General features: G+C 41.9%; 1 protein-coding gene across 1 annotated transcript in view; it reads right to left on the bottom strand.

Annotated features, from left to right (window-relative positions):
- Window positions 1-5,435: 5,435 nt before the first annotated feature.
- Window positions 5,436-25,718, bottom strand: part of MKX (mohawk homeobox) — a 62,195-nt gene continuing 41,912 nt past the window's right edge. The window contains exons 6-7 of the mRNA XM_060003796.1: window positions 8,047-8,080; window positions 5,436-7,941 (exon numbers count right to left, since the gene is read on the bottom strand). Of these exons, the coding sequence (XP_059859779.1) occupies window positions 7,755-7,941; window positions 8,047-8,080 (221 nt within the window). The 3' untranslated portion in view covers window positions 5,436-7,754. The remainder of the gene's footprint in view (window positions 7,942-8,046; window positions 8,081-25,718) is intronic.

Here is a 25,718-nt window from a genome sequence, read left to right as displayed (position 1 = left end):
AAAGCATTTCCACTAAGATCAGAACAAGTCAAGGTTGTCCACTCGCACCACTGTTATTAAAACAGTTTTGGAAGTTTTAGCCACAGCAATCAGAGAAGAAAGAGAAATAAAAGGAATCCAAATCGGAAAAGAAGAAGTAAAGCTGTCACTGTTTGCAGATGACATGATACTATACATAGAGAATTCCAAAGGTGCTACCAGAAGACTACTAGAGCTAATCAATGAATTTGGTAAAGTAGCAAGATACAAAATTAATGCACAGAAATCTTTTGCATTCCTATACATTAATAATGAAAACTCTGAAAGAGAAATTAAGGAAACACTCCCATTTACCATTGCAACAAAAAGAATAAAATACCTAGGAATAAACTTACCTAAGGAGACAAAAGACCTGTATGCAGAAAACTATAAGACACTGATGAAAGAAATTAAAGCTGATACAAACAGAGGGAGAGATACACCATGTTCTTGGATTGGAAGAATCAACATTGTGAAAATGACTCTACTACCCGAAGCAATCTACAGATTCAATGCAATCCCTATCAAACTACCAAGGGCATTTTTCACAGAACTACAATAAAAAAGATTTCACAATTTGTATGGAAACACAAAAGACACCAAATAGCCAAAGCAATCTTGAGAAAGAAAAACGGAGCTGGAGGAATCAGGCTCCCGGACTTCAGACTATACTACGAAGCTACAGTTATCAAGAGAATATAGTATGGGCACAAAAACAGAAATATAGATCAATGGAACAGGATAGAAAGCCCAGAGAGAAACCCATGCACATATGGTCCCCTTATTTTTGATAAAGTAGGCAAGAATATACAGTGGAGAAAAGACAGCCTCTTCAATAAGTGGTGCTGGGAAAACTGGACAGCTACATGTAAAAGAATGAAATTAGAACACTCCCTAACACCATACACAAAAACAAACTCAAAATGGATTAAAGACCTAAATGTAAGGCCAGAAACTATCAAACTCTGAGAGGAAAACATAGGCAGGACACTCTATGACATAAATCACAGCAAGATCCTTTTTGACCCACCTCCTGGAGAAATGGAAATACAAACAAAAATAAACAAATGGGACCTCATGAAACTGCAAAGCTTTTGCACAGCAAAGGAAACCACAAACAAGATGAAAAGACAACCCTCAGAATGGGAGAAAATATTTGCAAATGAAGCAACTGACAAAGGATTAATCTCCAAAATTTACAAGCAGCTCATGCAGCTCAATATCAAAAAAACAAACAACCCAATCCACAAATGGGCAGAAGACCTAAATAGACATTTCTCCAAAGAAGATATACAGACTGCCAACAAACACATGAAAGGATGCTCAACATCACTAATCATTAGAGAAATGCAAATCATAACTACATGAGGTATCACCTCACACCAGTCAGAATGGCCGTCATCAAAAAATCTAGAAACGATAAATGCTGGAGAGGGTGTGGAGAAAAGGGAACTCTCCTGCACTGCTGGTGGGAATGTGAACTGGTACAGCCACTATGGAGAACAGTATGGAGGTTCCTCAAAAAACTACAAATAGAGCTACCATATGACCCAGCAATCCCACTACTGGGCATATACCCTGAGAAAACCATAATTCAAAAAGAGTCATGTACCACAATGTTCATTGCAGCTCTATTTACAATAGCCAGGTCATGGAAGGAACGTAAATGCTCATCGACAGATAAATGGTTAAAGAAGATGTGGCACATATATACAATGCAATATTACTCAGCCATAGAAAGGAATGAAATTCAGTCATTTGTAGAGATGTGGATGGACCTAGAGACTGTCATACAGAGTGAATTAAGTCAGAAAGAGAAAAGCAAATATCGCATATTAACGAATATATGTGGAACCTAGAAAAATGGTACAGGCGAACCAGTTTGCAAGGCAGAAATAGAGACACAGATGTAGAGAACAAACGTATGGACACCGGTGGGGGAAAGCGGGGCGGGTGGTGGTGGTGGTGGGATGAATTGGGAGATTGGGATTGACACGTATACACTAATATGTATAAACTAGATAACTAATAAAAAAAAAGAAAAAAGTGAACCAAAAATCTAATAGAAAATTGGGTGAATCTTTTTACAATCTAGGCACTAACTATGTACCAGGTACTATTGTTGTAAGTGCTCTTGTATATAATAACTAATTTAATCTCACAGCACTAGGAAGTAAGTATTATTATGATTCATATTAAAGATGAGGAAACTGAGGTTAAGTGTCTTGTCTAAGATTGTAGGGCTAGTAAGCAGAAGAGATAGAATTTGAACCTCAGCATTCTGGCTCTAGAGCTACACTGCTTCTGTGATGACCGAATACATGTAGTACCTCTTATACATCCTGTGTATATGCACATGTGATGTTTAAGTTCTGAATTTTAAAAATATCATAAGGGAAGTAAAAAATATACTAAAAACTGGGAAAATATTTGCAACCTGTATTATAGATAAGGTATTTTAGATTTAGAAGTTTTAGATTTGCAAAGAGCCCATACAAATCACTAACAAATGGAAGAAAGGAAGGAAGGAAGGGAGGGACGGACGGACGGACGGAGGGAGGAAGGAAGGAAGGAAGGGAGGGAGGGAAACCAGACAGACAGATATAAACAGGCAGTTCACTGAATAGAAATACCAAAGGCCAATAAGCTTATGCACAGTATCACTCATCTTTAAAAAGTATAATTTAAGACAACGCTGAGATATCATTTTTTATTTACCACATTGTCAAGTATTGAAAAGTTTAGTAATATTCAGTGTTTTGACCAATTGGAAGAAAACAGACACTCACACCCTACTGTTAGAAGTGTAAAATGGTAAAACTTTAAAATGGTAATTTGTCAACATCCATCAAAATGTTTAACGTACCTATCATTCGACACATTACTTCCACAGACATATAAGTGGCTGAAGACATATACACACAAGAAGGTTCACTGCATCAGTATTTATAACAGTGCTACTGAAACACGGTCTGCACAGCAGTGATAATCTACAGATGGCTTGTTATTGGTCTGCTGGGAGATCAGGGGCCGGGATGTAATTCAGCTACACTTCTAGGAGCACTGTGAGTTCAGGTGACAACCTTTTCTCATAGAAAGAATTTCTTGATTAAGAAAACAGTATATTGATTTGTATTTGGACGAAAGCTCCTTATCTCGATGTGAAACAGCACTTTGAATAGCACTAGTTTGTAATAACTAAAAATTGGAAATAACTCTTAAGTCTATAGGGGTATTTGTTGGATACATTTAATAACCTGAACCAAAATCCTATGCATTCATTTAAAATAAGGAAAGCTACGTATAGTATATATGTATACATACTGTATATGTATACGCACATAGGATGGAGTGTAAAAAATGTTGCAAAGTAGGAGGAATATAGTACCAAGTACAAGATGAAAAAGCACAAGGTTGTATGTACATAGAGTTTCTGGAAGCATACACAAGACGTTGTGAACCATGGTTATCTTTGGGACGTGGGATTGGGATCGTGGAGAGATAGGGCATGGGGCTTTTTATCTGTGTCCCTCTGTACTGCTTCAGTGTCTCTACAACTAGCACAAGCTACGTTTATAATGTTTTAAAACATGAATTAAAAAGTTTTCTTTAGAAGTCATGAATCAGGCTCACTGCAGATCAGGTTTCCAGAAACTGGAAACTTGGGCTGAGATTTGTTTCAGAAGACTTACTGAGACAATCTTTACATGGGATGAATTTCCATGGAGTCATCTGTGTAAAGATGTAACAAACATCAGCTTGTTTTTCCAAACTCAGAAATCTGTTTTTCTCACCTTAAAAAAAAGTTCATTATGGCCAATGCACACACCAACCAAACTAAATTTTTAGTTCGTCTCTAGGATGGGTCTCAAAGCTAGGAAGCGGTGAAGTCAGGACTCTGTCCCTGCAGTGTGACAATCAATGACCTAATTCTGATCATAACTGTTATGAAGAAGCGCAGGACCAAAAGACTCTGTACTCAAGAAGGCCCAAAGGTGGGGGCACATAACAAGTCTTCAAAATCTAGGGGTCCTCTATGCGTCACGGAAACCACAATTTATTCTGCCAAAAATTGTGGGATATTAGGCCTTTCCGAGTCATCTGGAACTCATTAATAATCGTTAACAGTTGTACAGTACCATGCAGTTGGCAAAGCACTTTTCTATCCACTGTCTTACTTCATCCTCATAACAGACCTTTGGAGTAGGTAAATTTCATAGATCAAATTTTATAGATGCAAACACTGGGTACAGAAGCCTTATGCTTACTCCCCAAAGTCACTCAGAAGTGAAGAGGCCCAGCCAGGCTGCGCGGGCCCAAGCTCTACCGCCACCCCGCACTGCCTCCCAAGGAGTGGCCGACCTAAGCGGCCCCAGACGCAAGAGTCTGCGCGCTTGCTCTTATTTTCTGTGTTTATTTGCACGATGTGATGCCTTCGAGCTGGATGAGTTTAAAAGCAGACCACGGCCGTTGCCACTGTTTGCTAAACATTGCCACTTGGAGCAGGCAGAGTACAGACAGCAGCTTGAGTTCTTAGTCATCCTGAACAGGATCAAGCAGGACAAAAAGAGGGGAGAGCAGTTCTTGCTGTTCGGAACGAAGGCGCCGCACATGCTGCGTCTTCTACGGGCACGTCTGTTCTTCCCTACCTTTGTTCTACTTTAAGCTTTTCTCCAGGAGTTTCAGACTAATGACAATGAAGTGATCTTTCTTGAAGTTCTAATTCTGATACCAACTTTTACCATTGCACTGCAGTCTTTCACATCAGACAGCTTTCCTTTCTCAAGGCTCTTTATTAAACTACCCACATCTCATATTCCATTTATATTTCTACTTTCTTGCACATAAACCCTATATAAGGGAATTAAAATTATGTGATAATACCTTCCATTTATTGGGCACCTATTAAATGCCAAGCACTGTGGTGGGCACTTTATATATTGTACATTACCTCTGAACCCTGCAGCAAAGTCTACAGGGTATAACTCATTACTCTCACTCTGCAGGTGAAGAAACTGAAGCTGAGAGTGACTGAGTCTGGACCCTACAGTAGTGAGTGGCAGAGCTGGGATGCAAACGTACCTCTGCTTAGCCTCAAAGCCAAGGTTCTCTCCAGTGCACAGCACCCAGTAATAATGCGTATTGTATTAGCTACTGGAAGGTTTTTAATGAAAATCTTCATTCTAAAGTTATGTATTTTAACCGTTAGCATCCTACTTTTCCTCGGCTCTTACAGGGTGGGTTGGTGGTCTAAGGTGATGAAATTCAACCCTAATACAAATGCAGTGCCCCGATATCATATCCCTGACCAACCTAAGGAGACTTATGGCCTATAATGGACCCTGTGTTCTACTGCCCTCTCCACCGGGTCAGCTCTCAAAGGAAAACAAAATTCATATGATCATTGAGGTCTAGAAATTAACTTTTATTTTAAATCTGTCAAGAACTCCTGGCAGTTATTAAATTTATTGAAATGATTACATATGGCAAAACAAAGAATCGAGGTAATTCTATTTCTCTACAACATAAATTACGAGTTAGAGTCTCAGCAGCTGACTCAGCGTTGTTGAAGATGCTTTTAAAGGTCGGGGGGACTTTGATTTCCAGAAAATGTGAAAGCAGCAAAAGAAAAAGTAAAGTAAAAGTAATTGCAATTGGAGCTATTATGCCAGGATGTGCTAATTGTCAAATCGCCTTGATGTGTTTATAGGCCAGACTCCAAGCTTTGGTATTTAAAGAAAATCATGTGAAGAGCTGTCCTATACTGGCTTGTCATCCATGGCTTATAACATAGAACAAATCTGTTGATTCTTTTTGAAAAGATGGTAAAAATGAATTATGACTAATTCAAATTAAAAAACAACCAGCATCCATTCATCTAACTGAAATATGTAAAAACAAAAACAATTTTATTAAAATATTTAATACCAGAATAACTTATAATAGTATGAAAAAGAGTGAAGTACTTGTCCTTAGTTTTCACTGACATGATCACATTTTCGAAAAATTGTTTTATAAAGATTCCAAAGTTTTATCATGGATCTGTAACTATTTAAGGATCTTGTAAACCAGAAGAACTCATACTTCATCTGATCATACAGTCATAACTTACATATCTTGCTTTGCACTTACTCTTACTGCAAACAGCAATTTAGAAAACAAAGTAAAAATATATATATGTACAAAATATCTTAATATCAAATTATTTTCATTACACTAAATAAACCCAATCCCCAAATGTTATGTTACATGAAAAAGTGTCCTACAATGTATATCAAGACTGATACTGTCCATATATCAACTAGAGCAGCCTCTGGCTTTAAAAGCATTTTGCAAAATAAAGGAAAATGTCACCACGTGGCTGCACTGTTGGCTGTCATTCACACTCACAAAAACGCTGTCCAGTTTCAAAAAAAATTTATAAAATAGGTTACATACTCAGAAAAAACATCCCGCCATAAAAGAGACAAATCCTTTTTACTTCTCTGAGCACAAATATTCTGTTATATCTGGCATCCCTACTGTTTATTCAAATTTCAAGCCTCCCCAAGCTGATTAGAATATTAACGTTTGATTGAAAAAGATCTTTCTTGATGTTGATTATTCTCACTCCACGATAGTCTAATTTAGAAACAAAATGTTCTTTCTTTTAATACATGATTTCACCTTAACGTCCTATTTGGCAAAAGTCAGAGACTGTTCAATGTTTTGTTTCCCATATGTTTTAAATTTAAAAATCAATTTTGTGTGTGTATGTATATTCACATCGAGATACATTTCTTTTATTACCTTGTTCTCAATGCAATATAAGTTGTCCATCAGCAACTGTAATTTGAAATGGACCAAATAAGAGGTTTTTAGCTATTCCATATGAAAAACAGTTTCCATTACAAAAAACACTGAACTCTAATGCAAACAGGATTATGTTTTTAAACCTAAACTATAGTTTTAGTTTTATACGGGAACATTTCGAGTTATTTAGATAATAAACTTTTTGAAAACTTCGGCAAAACTTGAGAAAAAGAAAATCCAAATCAATTCTGAAGAGCATTGTGGTGTTTTCCAGCAGTGCTTAAAAACTTCTTTTCTGATCACGTTCATTGCCATTTTTCTTGAATGTACACATTATGTGATCCCTGAACCTTTTATTTTGGAAGTTTGTAACCAACCAGATATGCAGGCAAGATACGTGCATAAAATTCTCACTGTCCCTCGGCAAAGCACACTGAACAATTTTAAATACTTCAGAATTTTTTTTTTTTAAAGGAACATTTCATTTGGGCTGAACAGATTTCCAAGTTTTAACATGTGAATTAGTGAATACATTTCAAGGGCTTTCAGCAATTATGGTTTGAGTCCTGGCGTGGGTAGGTCCATCTGGAATGGCACTCACAGTCTCATGAGCATTGTGGTGTTGTCATTTTGAGGCACAGCTGCTCTACTATGCCCACGTTGCAGCTTATTTTCGGGAAAGCAAGGCACTTACTGTAATAGCAATGCAGACATTTTATGCATACTTGGAGTAACATAAAATAAGTTAATATTTTTGATTAAAGTGAGGTCTTATAATTTATACGTCTTTTATAGAAGCAACTAAATGATATATTTAGGACGATTAAAAATAGGAAGAGGCTTGAAAAGGAGTCATCTTCACTGCTGCTCCAGCCCCTAGGATGAGGGTTTATGAAAAAACACTGATGTGAAGAACAGCCATCGATCTGAAAGGTGACAAACTCTTAAAACTGCTGAACCAGGGGCACTTTGACCGTCTTCACTTCTGCAATGTGGGACGACTTCTGGATAATGCAGCTGGTGGTCCCCTGCAGCTTGTCTTTTCCCTGTGCGAGATTTGTTAAGGCCATGGCTGCATTGATCTCCTTCCAGTACGTGTCGTCCTTGCTTGGTCCCTTTCTATTAGCTGCACTACATTTAAGCAGAACAGAAAGAAAATGATCAAACTCACTGCAGCGCACGTAGAGAAGACCACCACTGAAAAGCACAAATGGCAAATAAAAACATACCGCTCACCTGTCACCCTTACTGGATCTATTTTCCAGAGTGTCTGTAAAGAAAAGCAAACATTTGATTACTTTTCTTTTCTGCTATCTTTTTGAATCTCAGGCCTTTCATCATTAATTACGAGGAATGAAAGTTCGTCAGGAAACATGTTGAAAATTGATTACACTTTTTTTTTTTTACGAAGAAGGTGTGAAAAAAAATCTCTTTGCAAAGAAGCAGGAATAAGATGAGAACAGGTAATACAGAATAAAAAGTGGCTCTCATAAACATACAAACATCTGCGGTCAGTTTGTTCTGAGACACTAATTGGGCATTTTGGTGAGAAGGGCGATGGCACAGGGAGAGAGTGCTGACCGTTCCGGGGCAGGTTCTGGTCTCACCCCACTACTCGCCGGCCGTGTGCCTTTGGGCAGATTGTGATGCTGCATGAGGTCTGGGGTACAGTCTCCTGAACTATAAAATAAAGGAGCTCCTAGGTGATCTTCAGGGTGCCTGTGGCTCGGCAGTCTATGATCTCATGGAAATCAAACCTTCATCTCAGAAACAGGACTGGCAGGTAGTCCCCTCTGGCGAGTTAGCCGATGAATAACAGACCCAGTGCTGACAGCAACGCAGGACTCCTGGCGGATTGGAATAAGCAGGCACTGGTCTGTGAGCTCCACACGGACCCCTCATCCCGCAGGACATGAGAGCCAGGCTTGCTGCTTCACTCGGAGCACGAATGTCTATCAAAACCACACCTTATAAAGGAAGACGAAATGGGTTCTTGATCCGGATTAACCCTCTCTGGGGGAGCTCCTCTGGCCAAAAGAGCAAGGTATCAGGAACACAAAAATAGACATGCTGGAGGGAAAGATTCCAGAGGGTAAAGGGGGGCAGCGGCATGGCACGGGAGGTTAGAACACAGAGTGGGGCTGGAGCTCCCAGCAGCCTTAGAGACGCCAGAAATACAGCGGTTAAACCTCCGCCACCAGCACCACCACCATCAGCGACAAACACCATTGAGAACCTACAGAACGAAGCCCTGCACCCCACACAGGAAGCATGGGGACAGGGAGTTTGCTCACAGCGTCTCTGGGCTCCACGGCCTCTGGAAAGCTGGCTTTTCCTGCCCTCAGTTCCCTCCCTTTGTTCTCCTCCCCTAACTCCCTGGCAGTGCTCAAAGCTAGTTTGCCGGCGGTGCAGCCTCATCTCCAGCCCTGGGCTCCCAGAGAGTCGCGGAACTCGGAGAGACCTGGGGGGGAGATCAGGAACACGATCATGATATAGTCCCAGCAGGGCGACATTTCCCAGGGACGTGACCGTGTCGACAAGGCAGCTAAACCTTGATGCCCTCGATGGATGAAAAGAGTCGGGGAAAGCTGTTAACACATCCTGAGTCAGGCCAGGCAGTGTAGACCGGGAGATAGTAACGGTCACCTTGAGCTCTTTGCACAGCCTTTCACTCAGGGCCACCCTACCTACCCTGCCGAAAAAGAAGACAAGCAAACACAACAAAAGCGCGTAGTGAATAAACGGCAAGGTTGTCACGAAAAGTAAGTGAGATGAAGTGTGTCTGGCCCCAAATGGAACAATAAACGTTAGTCCCTTTGGTCTCCTTTCGTTTTAGGGATCTTTGGAAAAATAACTGGATTCCTGCGTAGTTGGTCCCCCTCCGGAGCCCTGCTAGCCTCTGGATCTTTCGGCCCCTACGAGGTAGGCCTGGATGGTTAGCTACACCTCTGCTGCTTGATAATTTTGGAATTATAATATTGCTTATGTAAACAGAAGGAAAAGAATGACAACTTTGAATTCACAGGACCCTCGTAACCCTCGCTTACAGATCACGTCCTACATGTGGGCACAACTCCAAGCACTTTGTGTCTTGGCTTATCCAGCATCAGTGTCTCTGCTGTCTGTCAAGTCTTTCTCCGTTTGGTGCTATTAACTGCAAATCTCTGCTCAATAATGACAGATACAAGGCACTACCAGAACAGGGAGTAAGTCAGTGCCTTTGTTTAGGACAAGAAAAGCTAACAACATTGGACATTTTACAGAGAGAAAAAAAAAACGAGTTAGGCCTTTGCTCAATTTTGCCCACAAATTGCAACAATTCTGTTGCCAAAGTGAAGCAATAGGTTATGGAGATATTTATCCAATGGAAAGACTTGGCAAAAGCAGAATAAGTTCCATGAAGGTTAAATAACATTAGGGAAATAACAAAACATAATTCAGAAAAGACCATGTAACTGATGCTCTGGCTTACGAACGAAGCTGTCTCGCATGTACACAGGGGACCAGCATCCGATTCCCCACCTGGATGGGCAACAGAGTGCAGACAACAGGAAGGAAGCCCGTGGCTGCCGACTCTGTAGGTGGAAGGAAGACACGTAGGTCCCTGGGAAGGTCCACGAGAGCTGGTTTAAGGTGAAGTGTGAACTAGGGTGTTCTGCATCCCCGCGGCCAGCCAGACGCCACAAGCAGCAGCCCCCATGGCTGCCTACCAGGATCCTGCCACCAAGAAACAAGCTTACTACGGCCAACCGTGAAATTATAAAACTCTGCTTACTCTTGGGGTGTATGTGTTTTACAGTTTGGTGCCTATGAAAATACCTTTGAAGTGTAAACACAGAGACCCCGATCCCCGTTCGGGTATTCTTAATTAGTTTCACGAATGTCAACAATGTCCTCGCAGCAAAGATGAATCCTGTAATTTATTTCTAAGGCAGAGAGGGCACTCAGTTCAATGTCATTTGGTATGGATTCAGGTTCCTTTCCCAGCAACAGAAGAAAAGGCTTCATAAAAAGGAATGAAGAGAAGACACACTTTGCTTCTCTATCAGTAGTAAATGTTCAAACAGCATGTAACGAAGTTCGATGTCAAAGATTTCAAACCAACAAGCAAAAGCTGACTGCTGGGGGGTCAAACGCTGCTTTGGGGGCATCTCTGTGCCGAGGGTAGTTTCGGTGCAAAACTTCAGCTGGTGCTGGAAAGGCGTGCTTCTGCTGCTGCTGGCGAGCTGCCCGCGTCGCCGGGGTTCTGTGCGTCCGAGAGCCACCTCCTGCAGAGCAGCGGTTCCCAGAAGCACCAGCAGAAGGGAGACAGCAGACAGGGGCCCTTGTACTCTGAAACATTTGTACTTTTGTAGGAAAGCAAAGGAGTATAAGCATCTGGCAATCTGGGGAGACTGTTCTCTATTCCTGATGCTGAGCTGAAACCTGGGGAGACGCCCCAGCGGCTTCAGAGAATGGAGGTCGTTTGAGGGGGACTCAGACAATTTACAATCCGCTCATTCTATTAAATGTGCTAAATGTGGAATGTTCTTTTTCATGTGCTCTTTTCCTTTGAAGTATAAACTCACCGGCGCTTATCTGGTTCAAGTATTTTGTGTCTCTTCGGCCAGTCGTCAGTATTTAAGCAGCGGTGGGTTTCTGGGCCACCACTCGACGCCACTTCAGCAGACAGGAGGTCTCTCACCAGCCCCCTCCAGAAGCGGCGCCCAGTAGCTCAAGAGAGGACGTGACAGGAGCAGGAAGGGGTCTGAGCAGACGCCCGCCCGCCGTCACTGCCCAGGCACAGACCCGGGTCCGAGGCCAGCTCAGCTGCCTCTCTCACTCTGCAAGTAGCTTGGCTCTGCCGGTCCCACGTCTGAGCTAAAATGCCTTTTTAGATCCCAAGGTTCCAAAAATCAGCTACGCTGTCAATTATCATAAAAGCAACTGGTTGGCAGGAACAACTTACTGAACCAGCCAAAAGAGCGTGTTTTAAGACCAAAAAAGAAAAGGAATGAAAAAAAGAGATGCGTCGTTAGGAAAATCTTGGATGCTGTAAAACCCAAACCATGTTGAAACTTAAAATGGGGCTATCCTCAGTTTGGACATGTGTTTCCTTATAAAGTTAAGTAGAGAAACAATTATAAAGAAAATTCAGTTCTACTGCAACCCGAGATGTGCAAGCACAAAGCCCTGTGGGCAAAGTGTCCACTCAAGTTTGAGAAACGCAGTTTAGAAATATTCATTCTGATATATATTCCTGAGGTAATAATTCTAGTCGTAAAAAGAGAAAAAAATATGGCCAAATCTTCTGCACTGAGATTTTTTTTCAAATTTAATCAGTAAGGCTTGTTTTAAAATGTTCCACAAAATACTACTCACACCACTGAAAGGTAAATAAAATTAAGATTAAGAAAACAAGTATTTTAAATTACATAATCTAAAAATCATGTATTATATGTTTCCCTAAATTAAAATGGAAAGAGAGCTCCAGACGCTTGACAAATGTGCCTTCTCACACTTGGTCGGTTTGGGAGCCGCTGCTGGAGACAGCAGATGTGGACAGCCAGGCTTTAGTGTTTCTGGTCTCAGGGGTCCCAAGAGACCCTGGCGCACGAGACCAGTTTCTGGAGCTATTTACATACTTGGAACAACTGAGATAAAGCACGAGACTCTGGTGAATCGGGTAGATATAAAGCCTCACTGAATATTCTGAAATACCGATCGCTCCAGATTTGCAGGAACTCACACCAGACAGCATCGACCCCGTCTCTCTCTACTTCCCCACACACTGGATCTGGGCGGGGCTCACACACCCCTACAGACTGGTTCCACCGCGGCTGGACATTTCTTTAGTTTTAAAAACAGCATTTGTTGTTGTTCTCTAATAAGAAAGGCATGCAGGTTCGCTGCAGAAAATCCAGGAAAAAGTGTAAAAGAGAAAATAGAGGGCACTGACGGATAACTCAAATTAATATTTGGATGTACTGACTCCCAAAGCAAGTTTATATACGTTTTTTAAAAAGGAGTCACTTTGTACGTGTTTTAAGATTTTTTTGATGTGGACCATTTTTGTGTGTGTGTGTGTGTGTGTGTGTGTGGTACGCGGGCCTCTCACTGTTGTGGCCTCTCCTGTTGCGGAGCACAGGCTCCGGATGCGCAGGCTCAGCGGCCATGGCTCACGGGCCCAGCCGCTCTGCGGCATGTGGGATCTTCCCGGACCGGGGCACGAACCCGTGTCCCCTGCATCGGCAGGCGGACCCTCAACCACTGCGCCACCAGGGATGCCCTTGATGTGGGCCATTTTTAAAGTCTTTATTGAATTTGTTACAATATTGCTTCTGTTTTATGTTTTGGTTTTTTTGGCCGCAAGGCCTGTGGGATCTTAGCTCCGCCACCAGGGATCGAACCCGCATCCCCTGCATTGCAAGGCAAAGTCTTAACCACTGGACCACCAGGGAAGTCTCTGTATGCGTTTTAGAACTTGCTTTTTCACTGAACTTCTACATCTTCCTTACCCTTACCCCTTACCCTTTCGTTAACAAACAAGATAATAATCTATCATTTGGCTTCCCCTGATGTGGCAATGTTTTTTGTTTTGTTTTCTTTTTTTGTTTCTTGTATTTTCGCCTGTGAAAAAGAAACGGCTTGAAAGAATTCAAAATCCAGCTTCGCCCGGTTTAAACTTGAATTTTGAGAGTCTCGAATGTTACAAGAAGGGGTTATCTTTAAAATAACAATTACTAGCATTTCATCATTTAAGCAATCTCAGTTGATAAAGCCACCTTCAAAGACCATGGCAAGGTCTAATGCATTATTTACACAGAGAGCCCATTAAACACCTTTTCTATACCTTTTGCTAGTATTCTAGACCACAGAGATACAAAAAAATGACTTTTTTTCCTCCTTATTATTTAATCTGTAACATCAAAAAATCAGTCCAAATCACAGAATAGGAAATCTAAAGCTCCGCTGAGCTCATCCTCAGACTTTAAATTAGAGACATTTTAATAGATGCGACACCCCTAAAATCACTCTTGCATCACCAGGACTGAATTGCTGCTAAGTAACTGCTAGACAGCCGTTGCTGCATCACTTTAGGGGAAATGTCTGTGGTTATCCTCTCTTTGGGGTAGTTAGAGCTTTTGAATAAGTAAAGATAAATCATCCCAAGTGATTTTGCTCAAAAAAAGGAAGGATAAAAACCTACCCAACAACCTGTAACACTTATCTGTTGATGATTAAACTGCTTTTTCCAGTGCCATGGACTGAAGGTGAATTACACGTTAAAGCTTCAGCATGACAGGAAGAGATTGCACCAAAACTTGGTGAATATCAAGGCTATCGCTCATGGAAGGATTAGTGGAGCCTTTCGGAATAGTGAAAATTATAAAATGAAACCCGCCTCATCTTCATGGATGGAGCTGGTATTTCTTTTCCCTTTGCAATATACTAGTTAAATTATTTATCCTGAGGCCTTAAAGAATGAGTGGCTTCCAAAATTATTTCAGAGTTTAAAGAAAATCTTTTCCAAAAATTAAGCCAGTGTTTCCTCCAGCCATGACTTCCACCATCTGGAGAAAGATTCTTTTCCTTCCTGCCACCTCTCACGTGGGCTGGCCTCTCACTATAGCTAATAGTGCCCAGATGTCCTGGATCCGCAGGGTCCCCACCGTCAGCTGCCTTTCTGTCAATGCGTCCTCCTCTCGATCTCCTCCCAGAAAACAAAGAATTAGAAACCACACCCCTCTCTTCTGGACCAATAGTGAGGACTGGGGTAGCTGACACCTCAAAGCTTTCAGGAAAGGTTATAGTTCCATTAACAACAGCAGAACATCTTTATCGTTCCGGGAGCACCCATGACCGTGGCTAAACCTCTAAGTGTCGATGGGCTCCCTATCATTTAGGGAGCTACATAGCTGTCCTGCGGCTTTTCTGATTATGCGGAGGAAAAGAACTTGAGGCCGGTGGCTCCTTATTAACTCCCAGCTGAACCTCTGTTCTGGTAAAACGCACAGTTATTCTGACCTCATCAGTCTGGACTGGAGGACTAAAGGCACAGGAGGTGGGATCTGTAATTTGAACGTAACTTTTCAAATAAGCGGAGTACCACCCAATTAGAATGTCTCAACTCCACTTTCCATCTCTTCCACTAATTAAAGGTCCTCAATGCTAAGTTACTCTGTGCTCCGACTTTCACACCTGGAAAGCAGGGCTAATCACACTAGACTCAGGTTATGAGGACTTCATGTTTTCCAGAACACTTAGAAGAAAGCTTAAGCATGTATACCAAGAACTATATAAATCCTTGTAAACATTTCTAAAAATTAACCTCTCCTCTCACTGTATTTTTTACATCTAGAATATGGGGCTGAATGTTAGTTCATCAGAAAAAATAGTGTTGTTCAGAGATTTAATATGAAAACCATTATGTAAGGATGAAATATTTTAACTCTGGCCAAAGCCCATGAGCACAGATTAATGCATTAATTGTGCAGAATCTATCATCTTCAAAGACAAAATGGCTCTTCTGATGCTATTTTGTGCCAGAGTACACAACATGCCAAGACAAAGAACACTGGAGCCACTTTAAAGAATATCTACTAACTTGAAGTGTCTAATGGATTTCGTTACTTCATTTTCTCAAGGGGAATATTGGAGATGTCACCCCAGATGTTTCATCCATGAAAGCTAGGTTTCTAGCCAAAGTCTCAGAAAATGACTTCCTAACTATACCCGAGTAACTTCCGTGTGTGCCCGTGCGCTGCAAGGGGCGCGAGTTGGTTATGAAAGTGTTCCCTTCCACGTGCAAGTTGGGCTGCTAGTTCTGAAAACAGGGTGGTCTTACTCTGATTCTCAGCTGAACTTTAATTCTGTCCCCGTGTCCCAACACTGACACTCATCCTCTAAGTTCTGCAATAGCACGAGGGCTACATAACAGCCGCCACACCACAGGTCTCGGAGGTTAACGTTTAATAAACATGTAGCTGAACAGTGTTAGGTTACAACGTACTAATGCGACTTTCTTCAGCAAAGAAAGGCCTTTTAAATGGAAAAATGTGCATTTGCTATCATCTAGAAACTGGCTGGAAAGTCTGGCTCCATCCATGTATTTTCAAGCTCTTCAGTATCTCTGAAAAATCAAAAAGTACTTTTGCTTTGATATATGAACTGAAGTGTATCTTTGAGTTGGCTCACATTATGGCCATGCTTTTCAAATTCCTTAAATTACCAGAAATGACACTTCAGACTAGGAGATCTTGCTGTTAAACCTGTCTGAATGCATTAACACCAGAAATGACACAACAAGAGAGGTGACGTTCGCCAACCCCTTGGATCTTCCAGAAGAGGTGCAAGTGACAGTTCTCTACTCACAGTTCGTCTGCTGTACTTATTAATAGAAAAGAAGCATATTTTAGACATAAGATGAACAGTATTACGAGTCTTTCTCCTACATTTCAGATACATTTTGATGCTCCTAATACACTTAAAATGTTAAAATTATACTTGGCATGTCAGTGTTCTATGTTCACACATTTCTACATTTAAAGGTTCTGTGATTTTCTGCTTTTAATTTCAGAAACAGTCATTTGAAGTCTAAACTAGGGTGGGGAAGGACTTTCAAATGAAAATTGGGAAGATTTTTGTTGATGTTGTTGAAGGTGGGAGAAGCTGAAAAGCAGGGAGAGGCGTAAAGATGAGGAAGAAGGCCTTGCGGGCCTGGGCCGTGGCTATGGGTCCGAGTGTCCCTAGTCTAGAGGTCTTCTGATGACCCGATCTGACCAGAGAAGACCAGATAGTCACTAGGAATCGACACCCCAAACCATTCATTAAATTCCAGTGGCATATAGATCCTATTTCCCTGCTATCACCTAAATGTAGGATACAAGAAATTTCTAGAAGAGAGTAGGGGATAAGTTGCTTTCACCTAACAAGTTGATCTATTTGGGGAGAAAACAAAAACATTTCATAGATCAAACCTACCTTTTTGTACAATAATTTCTCTAAGGCACAGGATGTATCTTAGGACCATAAGAAAATAGCTGGCGGTTTCACTAGAAACAGGGCGTCGGGTGAGTCATTTATGTGCATCGCATCTCAGGTTCACCTATAAAATGGGGATAAGAGTAACCCCTCCTTCCCGGGCTTGCAGTGAGGATTAAATGAGGTGCCCAGTGTAAAGCTTGTGGAACAGAGCCTGGTGCACAGGAAGGGCTTTGGCATCACGACTCCCTGAGGGAAGTGAAGCATGTCGGTCGGCCTTTACCCGCTGAGGGGGCCACCCCAGGTCCCTTGGGGGTGCCGAGGGTCCTATGGCTCAGTAGGATCCGTCGGGGCTGCGTTTAATGAACCAAGTTCCTGATTCTACCTTCGTATCGGTAGCAGGTATAACATTTGCATTAGGAAAATGCCGTTCAGAAGTGGGTGACTCTAGGTTCAAATGCTTTTGTCTATTTTTGCTTAAACATGAATATAATACCACTTAAAATATGCCTTTTTGGGGGGGGATGGTGTAACAAAAGTTTACTTGCATTACTTTCCCCAGGTATTACAGTTTTTGCTGTGCTGTGATGTATATAGTTCAGGGAGAGTCATTACAAATACAAACTTGAGGATAAAGGGACCCAAGATTTTCATGGTAATATATTACACAATACTTCAGAATAATCAAATCACCCTCATTCTCTTCTAACTGGAGCAGCTATGGTAATAACAGACTGTTATAAGATCTGTGTTTTCTGTTTTGAAAATAAACACGTAGGCCCAGCTCTATATTGCTGTCATGGTGGGGACTTTTATTTTTGGGAGTCTTATATTTTTTTAAATTTTCCTTTGGGAAATAGCAATCCAGATGGGGGTCATCAAAAAGTAATTATTCAACCTAATGTGGATTTTTTTTTTCTTCCTAGGGTAGGATAAAAAGCTTTTATAAACTCAAGTAAACTTAGTTTCTGCTGCCCTTAGAAGAATACTTTGTTCAGGCCTGCCTCAGGAAGAACAGAGCATGGTGTTGTTATACATTGTGATGAGGTTTATACACCGTTTTTGGTTATTTTTCATCTGTTATTTTTAAAGCAGCCCTGAGAGGTACCTGGAGCTATATGATCTCTAAAGAGGAACAGGGATGGGGAACAGAACCACCATGCAAACAGCGTGGTCACCCCCAGGACCAAAATCACTACAGTAGAGCTCAGTGGCCAGCATGCTGAACTGAGCAGTGACAGGGTCCTGTCTAGGCCTGCTGGGGGCTTTGCTTTTGAACAAGAGCAGAAATGGCAGAGCAGCTGGGACCAAAGGGCTGAAGAGGATCAAAGTGCTAGTGACCATCACCTGGAAGCCACCCAGAGGCCCAGGGACAGGCTGAGAACTAGGGACGACCCTCGGCCGTGTCTGCTGGAGGGTGAGCTGAGCCCCTTCTTCCTGCAGAGCACGTGGGTCCCTCCTGTGCTGGGACCACCACCCGCCACCGATGACCCCAATTAGACACAGAGGCTCCGCGCTACAGCCTTAAGCAATGCAATCTTCAGCAGGGGTGTCTCTATCACAAGATAGTAAAAATACAGTACTTAAACGTGAAGCAAAGAAACCGTAAAGAAAGAGCGCAAACACTCTTAGGGTCTTAGATAAAAAAAAAAATAACAGAGCTTGATGACTACCAGAAAGAAGCATGAGTACAGCACACAGAAAAGTTCTTGTAAAGCCATTTCATGGAAATTTAAATGCAGAGGAATGGCATGTTCACATGACTTAAATATATTTAAATGCCAAGCAGTTGCCACAGGTAATGCCCTGTAAATGTCGCAGCCTGTTTTAAAAGTAAATAAGACACCCAGAAATAAAAGAGAAAACATATTTGTTTTTATCATTAAAAATGACTGATTTAGAGAAACGGACAATGAACCCAATATTATTTTTGGACTAAAAGCAATCCTCTGTAATTCCTGATATCTTCTACCCTTTCACATACTTTCTGATGACTATAGAGAGAAATATATTTTAACAATCAGTTGTGTAAACTAATTTTGAAATAAACAAAAGAGAGACAGGGAAAAGCAGAAAGCTGTAGAAAAACAGAGAAAAGAATCAAAAATTACATTCTTAGGACCAACCAGATCCACTTAGTCACACTTCTGGGTTTGGTGATGGGATGCACTATATATACTCACATGTGATTTAAATATTAAATTGTCTCTAGAGAACCAGAACTAGGTGATGAATACGCACTGTGCAGAAGATCATAGTCATTGCTTTGAATCAAAGGACTACACAAAAGAGCCTGGCTCTCACACTCCAGGGTAAACAAACTACATACTTTCATCATGAAAGCACAAAAAATTGCCCCTTCTTTGGGTAATGACAGCCAGGAAAATCGTAATTCCTTGCAAGATTCCCAAGCTCTCGCAGGCATGTGGTTTCTCCCCTCCCTAGTGGTGACTCTCCACACTCAGAAGGGGAACGCAAAAGGGGCAGAACAGTTACTCACAAAAACTAAAGAACTGGGAAGGCTCCTGAAACTACAGATGTTCCACGGCGATGCTCACTGTATCCTCTGTTGTTTTAGAGGTCTGTCCTGTTAGACGCACAGCCAGTTAGAGCCAGCAGGAGTGAGCCACTCATTACGCATACGGTTTGCACATGGGTCCAAAGCCAGGGGAGCTAAAAGCATCTATTGAACAAGGGAGGAGAAACCATCCTTCCCAGGCCACCACAATGGGAGCTGAACACAGGACGTTACAAACACGCAGGAAGAAGTGAGCCATTGTTCCATTCAGGCCTCGGGCAGCATTAATCACACAGCCCTCAGCACAAGATGGGAATAAGAGTTAGTCGGTCGGGCTTTTCAGGAAATATACTTCTCTTATTTTCCAAACTCTAAGTAACTGGATATATTATCCCACTGATTTTCAGCCTACTTTAGGAGACAAATACTGAATGGTATCACTTATATGTGGAATCTACAAAATAAAACCAACAAATGTGTACAGCAAGACAGAAGCAGACTCCCAGACAGAGAGAACAAACTAGTGGCTACCAGTGGGGAGAGGGAGGGGCAGGGGAAACTGCTGTGTATAAAACAGATGAGCAACAAGGGTCTATCGTACCGCTCAGGGGATGTGGCCATTATCTTGTAGTAACTTTTAACGGAGTGCAACCTGTACAAATACTGACTCGCTATGCTGTGCACCTGAAACTAACATAAATACTGTAAATCAACTCTACTTCGATTTTAAAAACGGATGATCTTCTTAGAAAAAATAATAAAATCATTAGAGTAATTGAAAAAATTAAAAAATAAAAGTTATTTTATTAGATAGCTTATTGGATAATAGATAATAGATTCTTACTTGGACAAAAGGAGGCACAAAAATCCTTTCTTTCAAAGTGAAAGGCAAAGGAATCTGTATTTGTCCTGATTTATAGGACCCCCTGGAGAAGCATAAAGAAACGAAGGATGCGTAATGATGAAAATGCACTGAATTAATTATTCACGAGTAATCGTCATCATCATAAAAATAATTAGCAGGGCTAGGAAAAGCAGAAAGTGGGCCCAGAAATGAAAAAAAGATGATTATTTTTATACTGGAGGAAAAAAAAGGAGGTAATGGGAGTTGTGTGGGGCAAGTGTTGAAAGCATCTGTCAAAAGGCTGCTTGAGAAATGGGAGTCCCAGTTTATGATTAATTGAAAAATTATTCAAATGGAAATTCCATGCTAATGTTAGCAGTCATTAAGACAGAGAAAGAGAATAACCCAATTAGTTACTCAAATTCCTACAGCTGCTTTTAATGGGATTAGTGCCTTTTTTTGGTTTATCTTGAATTGAGAAATTGAGTGCACCTGTTCACTGCTAATCAGTGTGAACTGGGAAGGGTGACGTTCACTTAATCACACTTTCCCCCTCCCACAGTAACTTGCAATGGAAGAGAGCAGATCTGGAACCAGAGAGCTCAGGGTCTGAATCCCAGCACTGCTGCTTATTAGCATGTGGTCTGGGGAAAGTCGGTTAATATCTCTGCGTCTCATTTTTTTTCTCATCTGTAAAATAGACACAAAATACGGAATGATGAAGACTGTTGCAGAAATTAGTAATAATCACTGCAAACCACCAGGCAGCCAGGCATCCTCAATAAAGAGCAGCCATAATTATTCCACAATTGCAAACTCTTTGTAGTGGCAGCAAACTAGGAGGCAATGTTGAAGATTTACCCTGAAATGGAACAGATAATGAATAACACAACAATTCAAAATAGTTTTTTCATTTGAATTGTCTCCCCTGGGTCACGGGCAGGCATGTTATGTCTCTGACACTCCAGTGTGGAAAATTCCCCAAAGGGCAAGACTGCATATTATGGAGACTTCAGTGTTGCAACGGCTTGGAGAAGGTCACTTAAGTTGCTTAGTAGCCACAATACGCAAAACATCAGAATGGAGTCTTCGATGGGAGTAAGAATGAGCATACACACGGCAAGTTCCAGGATTAGGTCAGCAACCGGTCTTTTGCTGCTCATTTTTGGGGTTGGCGCACGTAGCTGTTCTTGGCCTGGCAGCTTGCATGTGTTATCCACGCAATCATATAGGTATGCTAGCGTGTTTACTCTTAATTGCTCGGAGAAAGTTTTAAATTGTGAAGATCTTTACTCAAGATAGAATATGGCATTTGCATCTGGGGAAACAGCTTTGGAAATGCCCAGTTCTTAAAAGACAGGTCTCTAATCTTTGTAAAAAGCTCTATGAAGAGCTCACTGACTGATACAATTCCACAAGGGAAAAAATAACTACTTAAAACATACATTACCTAAAAGACCTTAATTGTACCACTGCTTTATCCTAAACAGCTGTACTTGGTATCCTTCAATTGGGGTAAGAATATATGGGTTATTTCAGTACTCCCGACATCTTACAAGGAGACCAACATTTATTAAAAATTCTTCCCACTGCACAGCAGAATGCGAGAGATACTCCATTTCCCTTGGAATTTTTGTGCCATCTTTGGATGCCTGGTGCTTTCATAGAGAATGGGTAACAACACTACAATGAAGCTGAACTTATCCAAGTAAAAACCAAATTTTTTTGAGTATCAAATGGAAAATTACACTTTGTACACAGCATTTTACCCTCCCCCCCCCTTTTGGGGGCGTAATTAAGGTCCAGGTCAACTTATCACAATTCACAGTGGCGACAACAGTATTTATCAAGCATTTCGCAAGTCATAAATGTGCATTAATCTCATTTCCTTTTTGTGCACACTTGTATCATTTTCCCCATTTTACAACTGAGACTCAGAAAAGCTGGCTGACAGGTCCGAGGCTAAACTCAGTAAACCATAGGGCTAGTACTAGAAGCCCAATCTTTTAATCTTAAGTGCAATAGAACGGGCTCTTCTCCATGGTGTCTTCATTTACCGCTCTACAGGTGCATTGGTTGGTTCAGCAAACATTTACTGAATGCACTCTAAATGTCAGGCACTGTGACCTTAGAAATACAGTAAGTCCCCTACCTACAAAACAGTTCTGTTCCGAGAGCACGTTTGTTAAGTCCAACGAAGTCAGCCTAGGTACCCAACTAACACAGGCGGCTCTACAGTACTGTGCTGTAATAGGTCTATAATACTTTTCACACAAATAACACATAAAAATCAAACAAATGAAACATTTTTCATCTTACAGTACAGTCCCTTGAAAAGGACAGTAGTCCAGTACAACAGCTGGCATGCAGGGGCTGGCATCGAGTGAACAGGACAGAAGACTTACCGACTGGAGGAGGGACAGCAGGTGGGAGATGGTAGAGCTGAAGCAGATCGTCAGCAACAAGAGACGCCAGCTACACTGCCGCCGCTACACCTCAGCAGCACCGGCTACATCGCCGCCGCTACACCTCAGCAGCACCGGCTACATCGCCGCCGCTACACCTCAGCAGCACCGGCTACATCGCCGCCGCTTTTACACCTGCTTCCAGCCAACCTGGGCTTGAAATAAAGTTACTGCACTACTGTGGTCTACACAGTCCTGTAAGTGAAGTACACAAAAGCACGACCACTTGCAGGGGATGCACGCACGTGACAACTAACTCACGTGGCCGGACACGTGAACACATGTTCGCATCTTTGAAAGCTCGCGACTTGAAGGTTCGTATGCAGGGGACATACTGTACGAATTACAGATGGGTCTCACCCCAAGCAACTCACTGAGTAATGACAAGAGCTCCGTGTGACTAGTGCTCCGGGGGCCCTGAGTGGGGCTCTGAGTGAGATGGCATCCTCTGGGGCGGCAGAGATGAGGCCACGGGCAAGTGCGTCCAGCATGCACCCTCCTCCATTCACGCCTGCGCCCAGCCAGCGCCATCACCATCTGAGCACCAGGACACAGTAAAGACGGGAAAGCGACCGGCCAAGGTAAAGACGAGCGGCGGCCACTGAGGCAAAGGTGGGGAGCAGTGTTCCAGGTGAAGGGGCAGCTGTATGAAAGGGCAAGGCGATGCCGGCACCTGACCCCCGTGTCAAATCTTTCTGTGCAGCTGAAACGAATGAGGCGTGCGAAGGGGCAGGTGAGAGATCAGCAAAGGCCGGGTGCTGAGGGGTTCCTGGGTTTGGGTGCCAAGAGGAGGAAGGTGAACTCCATCCTGAAAGGATGTGTAACAGTGACACGATTGGACCTGGATTTCAGAACGATCCCCCTTGCCTTAGTGGAAGGTGAGACCGCGGCAGGAACTCAGACAGGTGAGGAGAGGGGGTGGAGGACGCAGCAGTGGGGACGCTCGCTCGGGGGCAGCCTTGCTGAAGGGTAGGTGGGGTCTGGGAGCACGAGGCAGGAGCCTCTACCGCCTCTGGGGCTGCCTCCCGTGACTGGGTGGGTGGGGATTCTCTGAGTCCGGAAGGACGGAGGGAGAGCACGTTTCAGCTTGGAGGGCACGGGCCGTCGGGAGTCTGACGGTGACATGCTGAGAGTAGGAAGTGCTTTGAGGGCCTTCGAATGTGGACGCTGATGTGCCCAGGGATGCAGGACGCCGCCCTGAACAAGAAGAGGACGCAGCGTGGCCGCATTACGTAGCAACATATTTAAAACATTGTGATATTATCTCCTCAAAGTAGTCATCGTAACATGGAACTCGATCGGCATATAGGTAAAAGAGGTGTACAAACAAGTAGATATGGGCGGGTCTTACACGAATAATGCTTTAGCGCGTAGATCTAAATACCTTCCCAGATGCTGGCTAATACTCTCCAGCGTGTGATTAAAAAAAGTGTCAAATACCAAAGTCTTGAAAGATGAATTATTTTCAAAACTTTATTAGTCACACCCTTTATCCATACTGCATTTGCTCTCAGAAGGAAATGTACACCCGAAGGGTGAAAAGGAAAGAAATAGTTTCCTTAAGCGAAGGAACAGAGAGAGCAGAGCATGTAGCTGGCTCCCTGCCTGTCAGAGAACACTGAAAAGCTAGACGTTTCAAGGCAAATCTCCACTAATCCCCCTTTTACCAAAGTTCGCACTTAAAGTCCACCTTTCGACATGAAACATTTAATAGGAACTTTATTTTAACCACAAAGTGCCCTTAAAAAATGTAGCATCGGATTCCATACTAGGCTAAAAGAAGAACGTATTAGGTAAGTGAAAAGAAACATGTATTTTTTTAAAAAAAAAAAGAAAGAAGAAAAAAAGGACTTGTGAAAAGCATAACGCGGTTAATGAGGATTTCCACTGAAGACCGAACGTTAATGACAATGCAAAGTTTCTTTCCTATTGAGGACACATGCTTCTTAAAGAATGGATAAGTCAGTAAAGTCCATTTTCTAGTGGCATATTTGGAGACACAATTTTAATCTGTTGAAATGGCACAGAGACAAAAACCAAAATACAAATAAACAACAACAAAGAAACGTTTTCTTTTAGAAAGAAACTCCATTTAATTGGCTTCCACTCTCGCGGTTTAAATTCAGCTCCTTAAGGGGGGAATAACTCCCTCAGGAAGGCAGCTTTTTGTTGGGTATGTGCATGATGTTCATTTGTCTTGCATCTAAAAATTAGAACATAACAAGCTTCTAATCATCACTTGTTAATTTGAAACAAAAAGAATTCTTCTTTTCCATTGAAAGCAGACTGTACTAAAAAAAAAAAAGCAGCATTCTCCAAGGTCATATGCTGTTGGCAAAGCTCAAAAAACCCTTATAGTCCAACTTGCTTATGTTCAGCTGTGTTTACTTAGACTAAACTTGACAAAGTCTGCGTCTGATTATCCTGAGCAGTCATCTGCCCACAGATAAATAGATATTACACAAACTTCTGGAGGGAATGACATTTGGCCTCCATAATTTTGGAATAATTTACTACGTACCCTCAACTTAAAACACCAAAACGATCCGCAATATGTTTGGGGGATTGGAACATAAATATTTCATTTCACAGAGGGAGCAGTCTCCATGACCTTCATGGGTTTTAGGTGATTTACTAACGAAGTGGGGAACTGCTCTGGGAGGTGTGGAGCTGTTCTGTAACAGGCAATTTCGAGGCAACATTTATTTCAGACTTTTCAATAACATCAAGATTTCAAGGGATTTCTGTAAACAAACTGTCACTTAGAGAAAAAAACTTTCCATCAGTATTTCTGCATCAAGTCTCCAGAACAGAACATGCGTATAAAAATAAGAGTTAACTAAATTATTTCCAGAGACTACATGTTAGAGTAATGTTTACACTATTGGTAGAAAGCAAAAGCTCGGTGTTTTACCACTATTTCTTACACTAAATGCAAAATTTTGCTTTTGGAGTAAAATGTAAACCATCCCCATGGCAGAGTCTGCTCCCGATTACCGAAGAATTGATTCCGGCCCATCTTATTTACTTTGCTTGCTGTTATATTTACATAACAAAAGATAGACATACTTTCCTCTCCAAACTAAGATTGTTTCAAAGGTGGAAGTACTCATTATAT

This window comes from Delphinus delphis, chromosome 2 (assembly GCF_949987515.2).
Source record: "Delphinus delphis chromosome 2, mDelDel1.2, whole genome shotgun sequence".
Classification (NCBI taxonomy): domain Eukaryota; kingdom Metazoa; phylum Chordata; class Mammalia; order Artiodactyla; family Delphinidae; genus Delphinus; species Delphinus delphis.
Note: the sequence above shows the minus strand (reverse complement) of the source record. Positions and strands in the feature narration are given on the sequence as shown.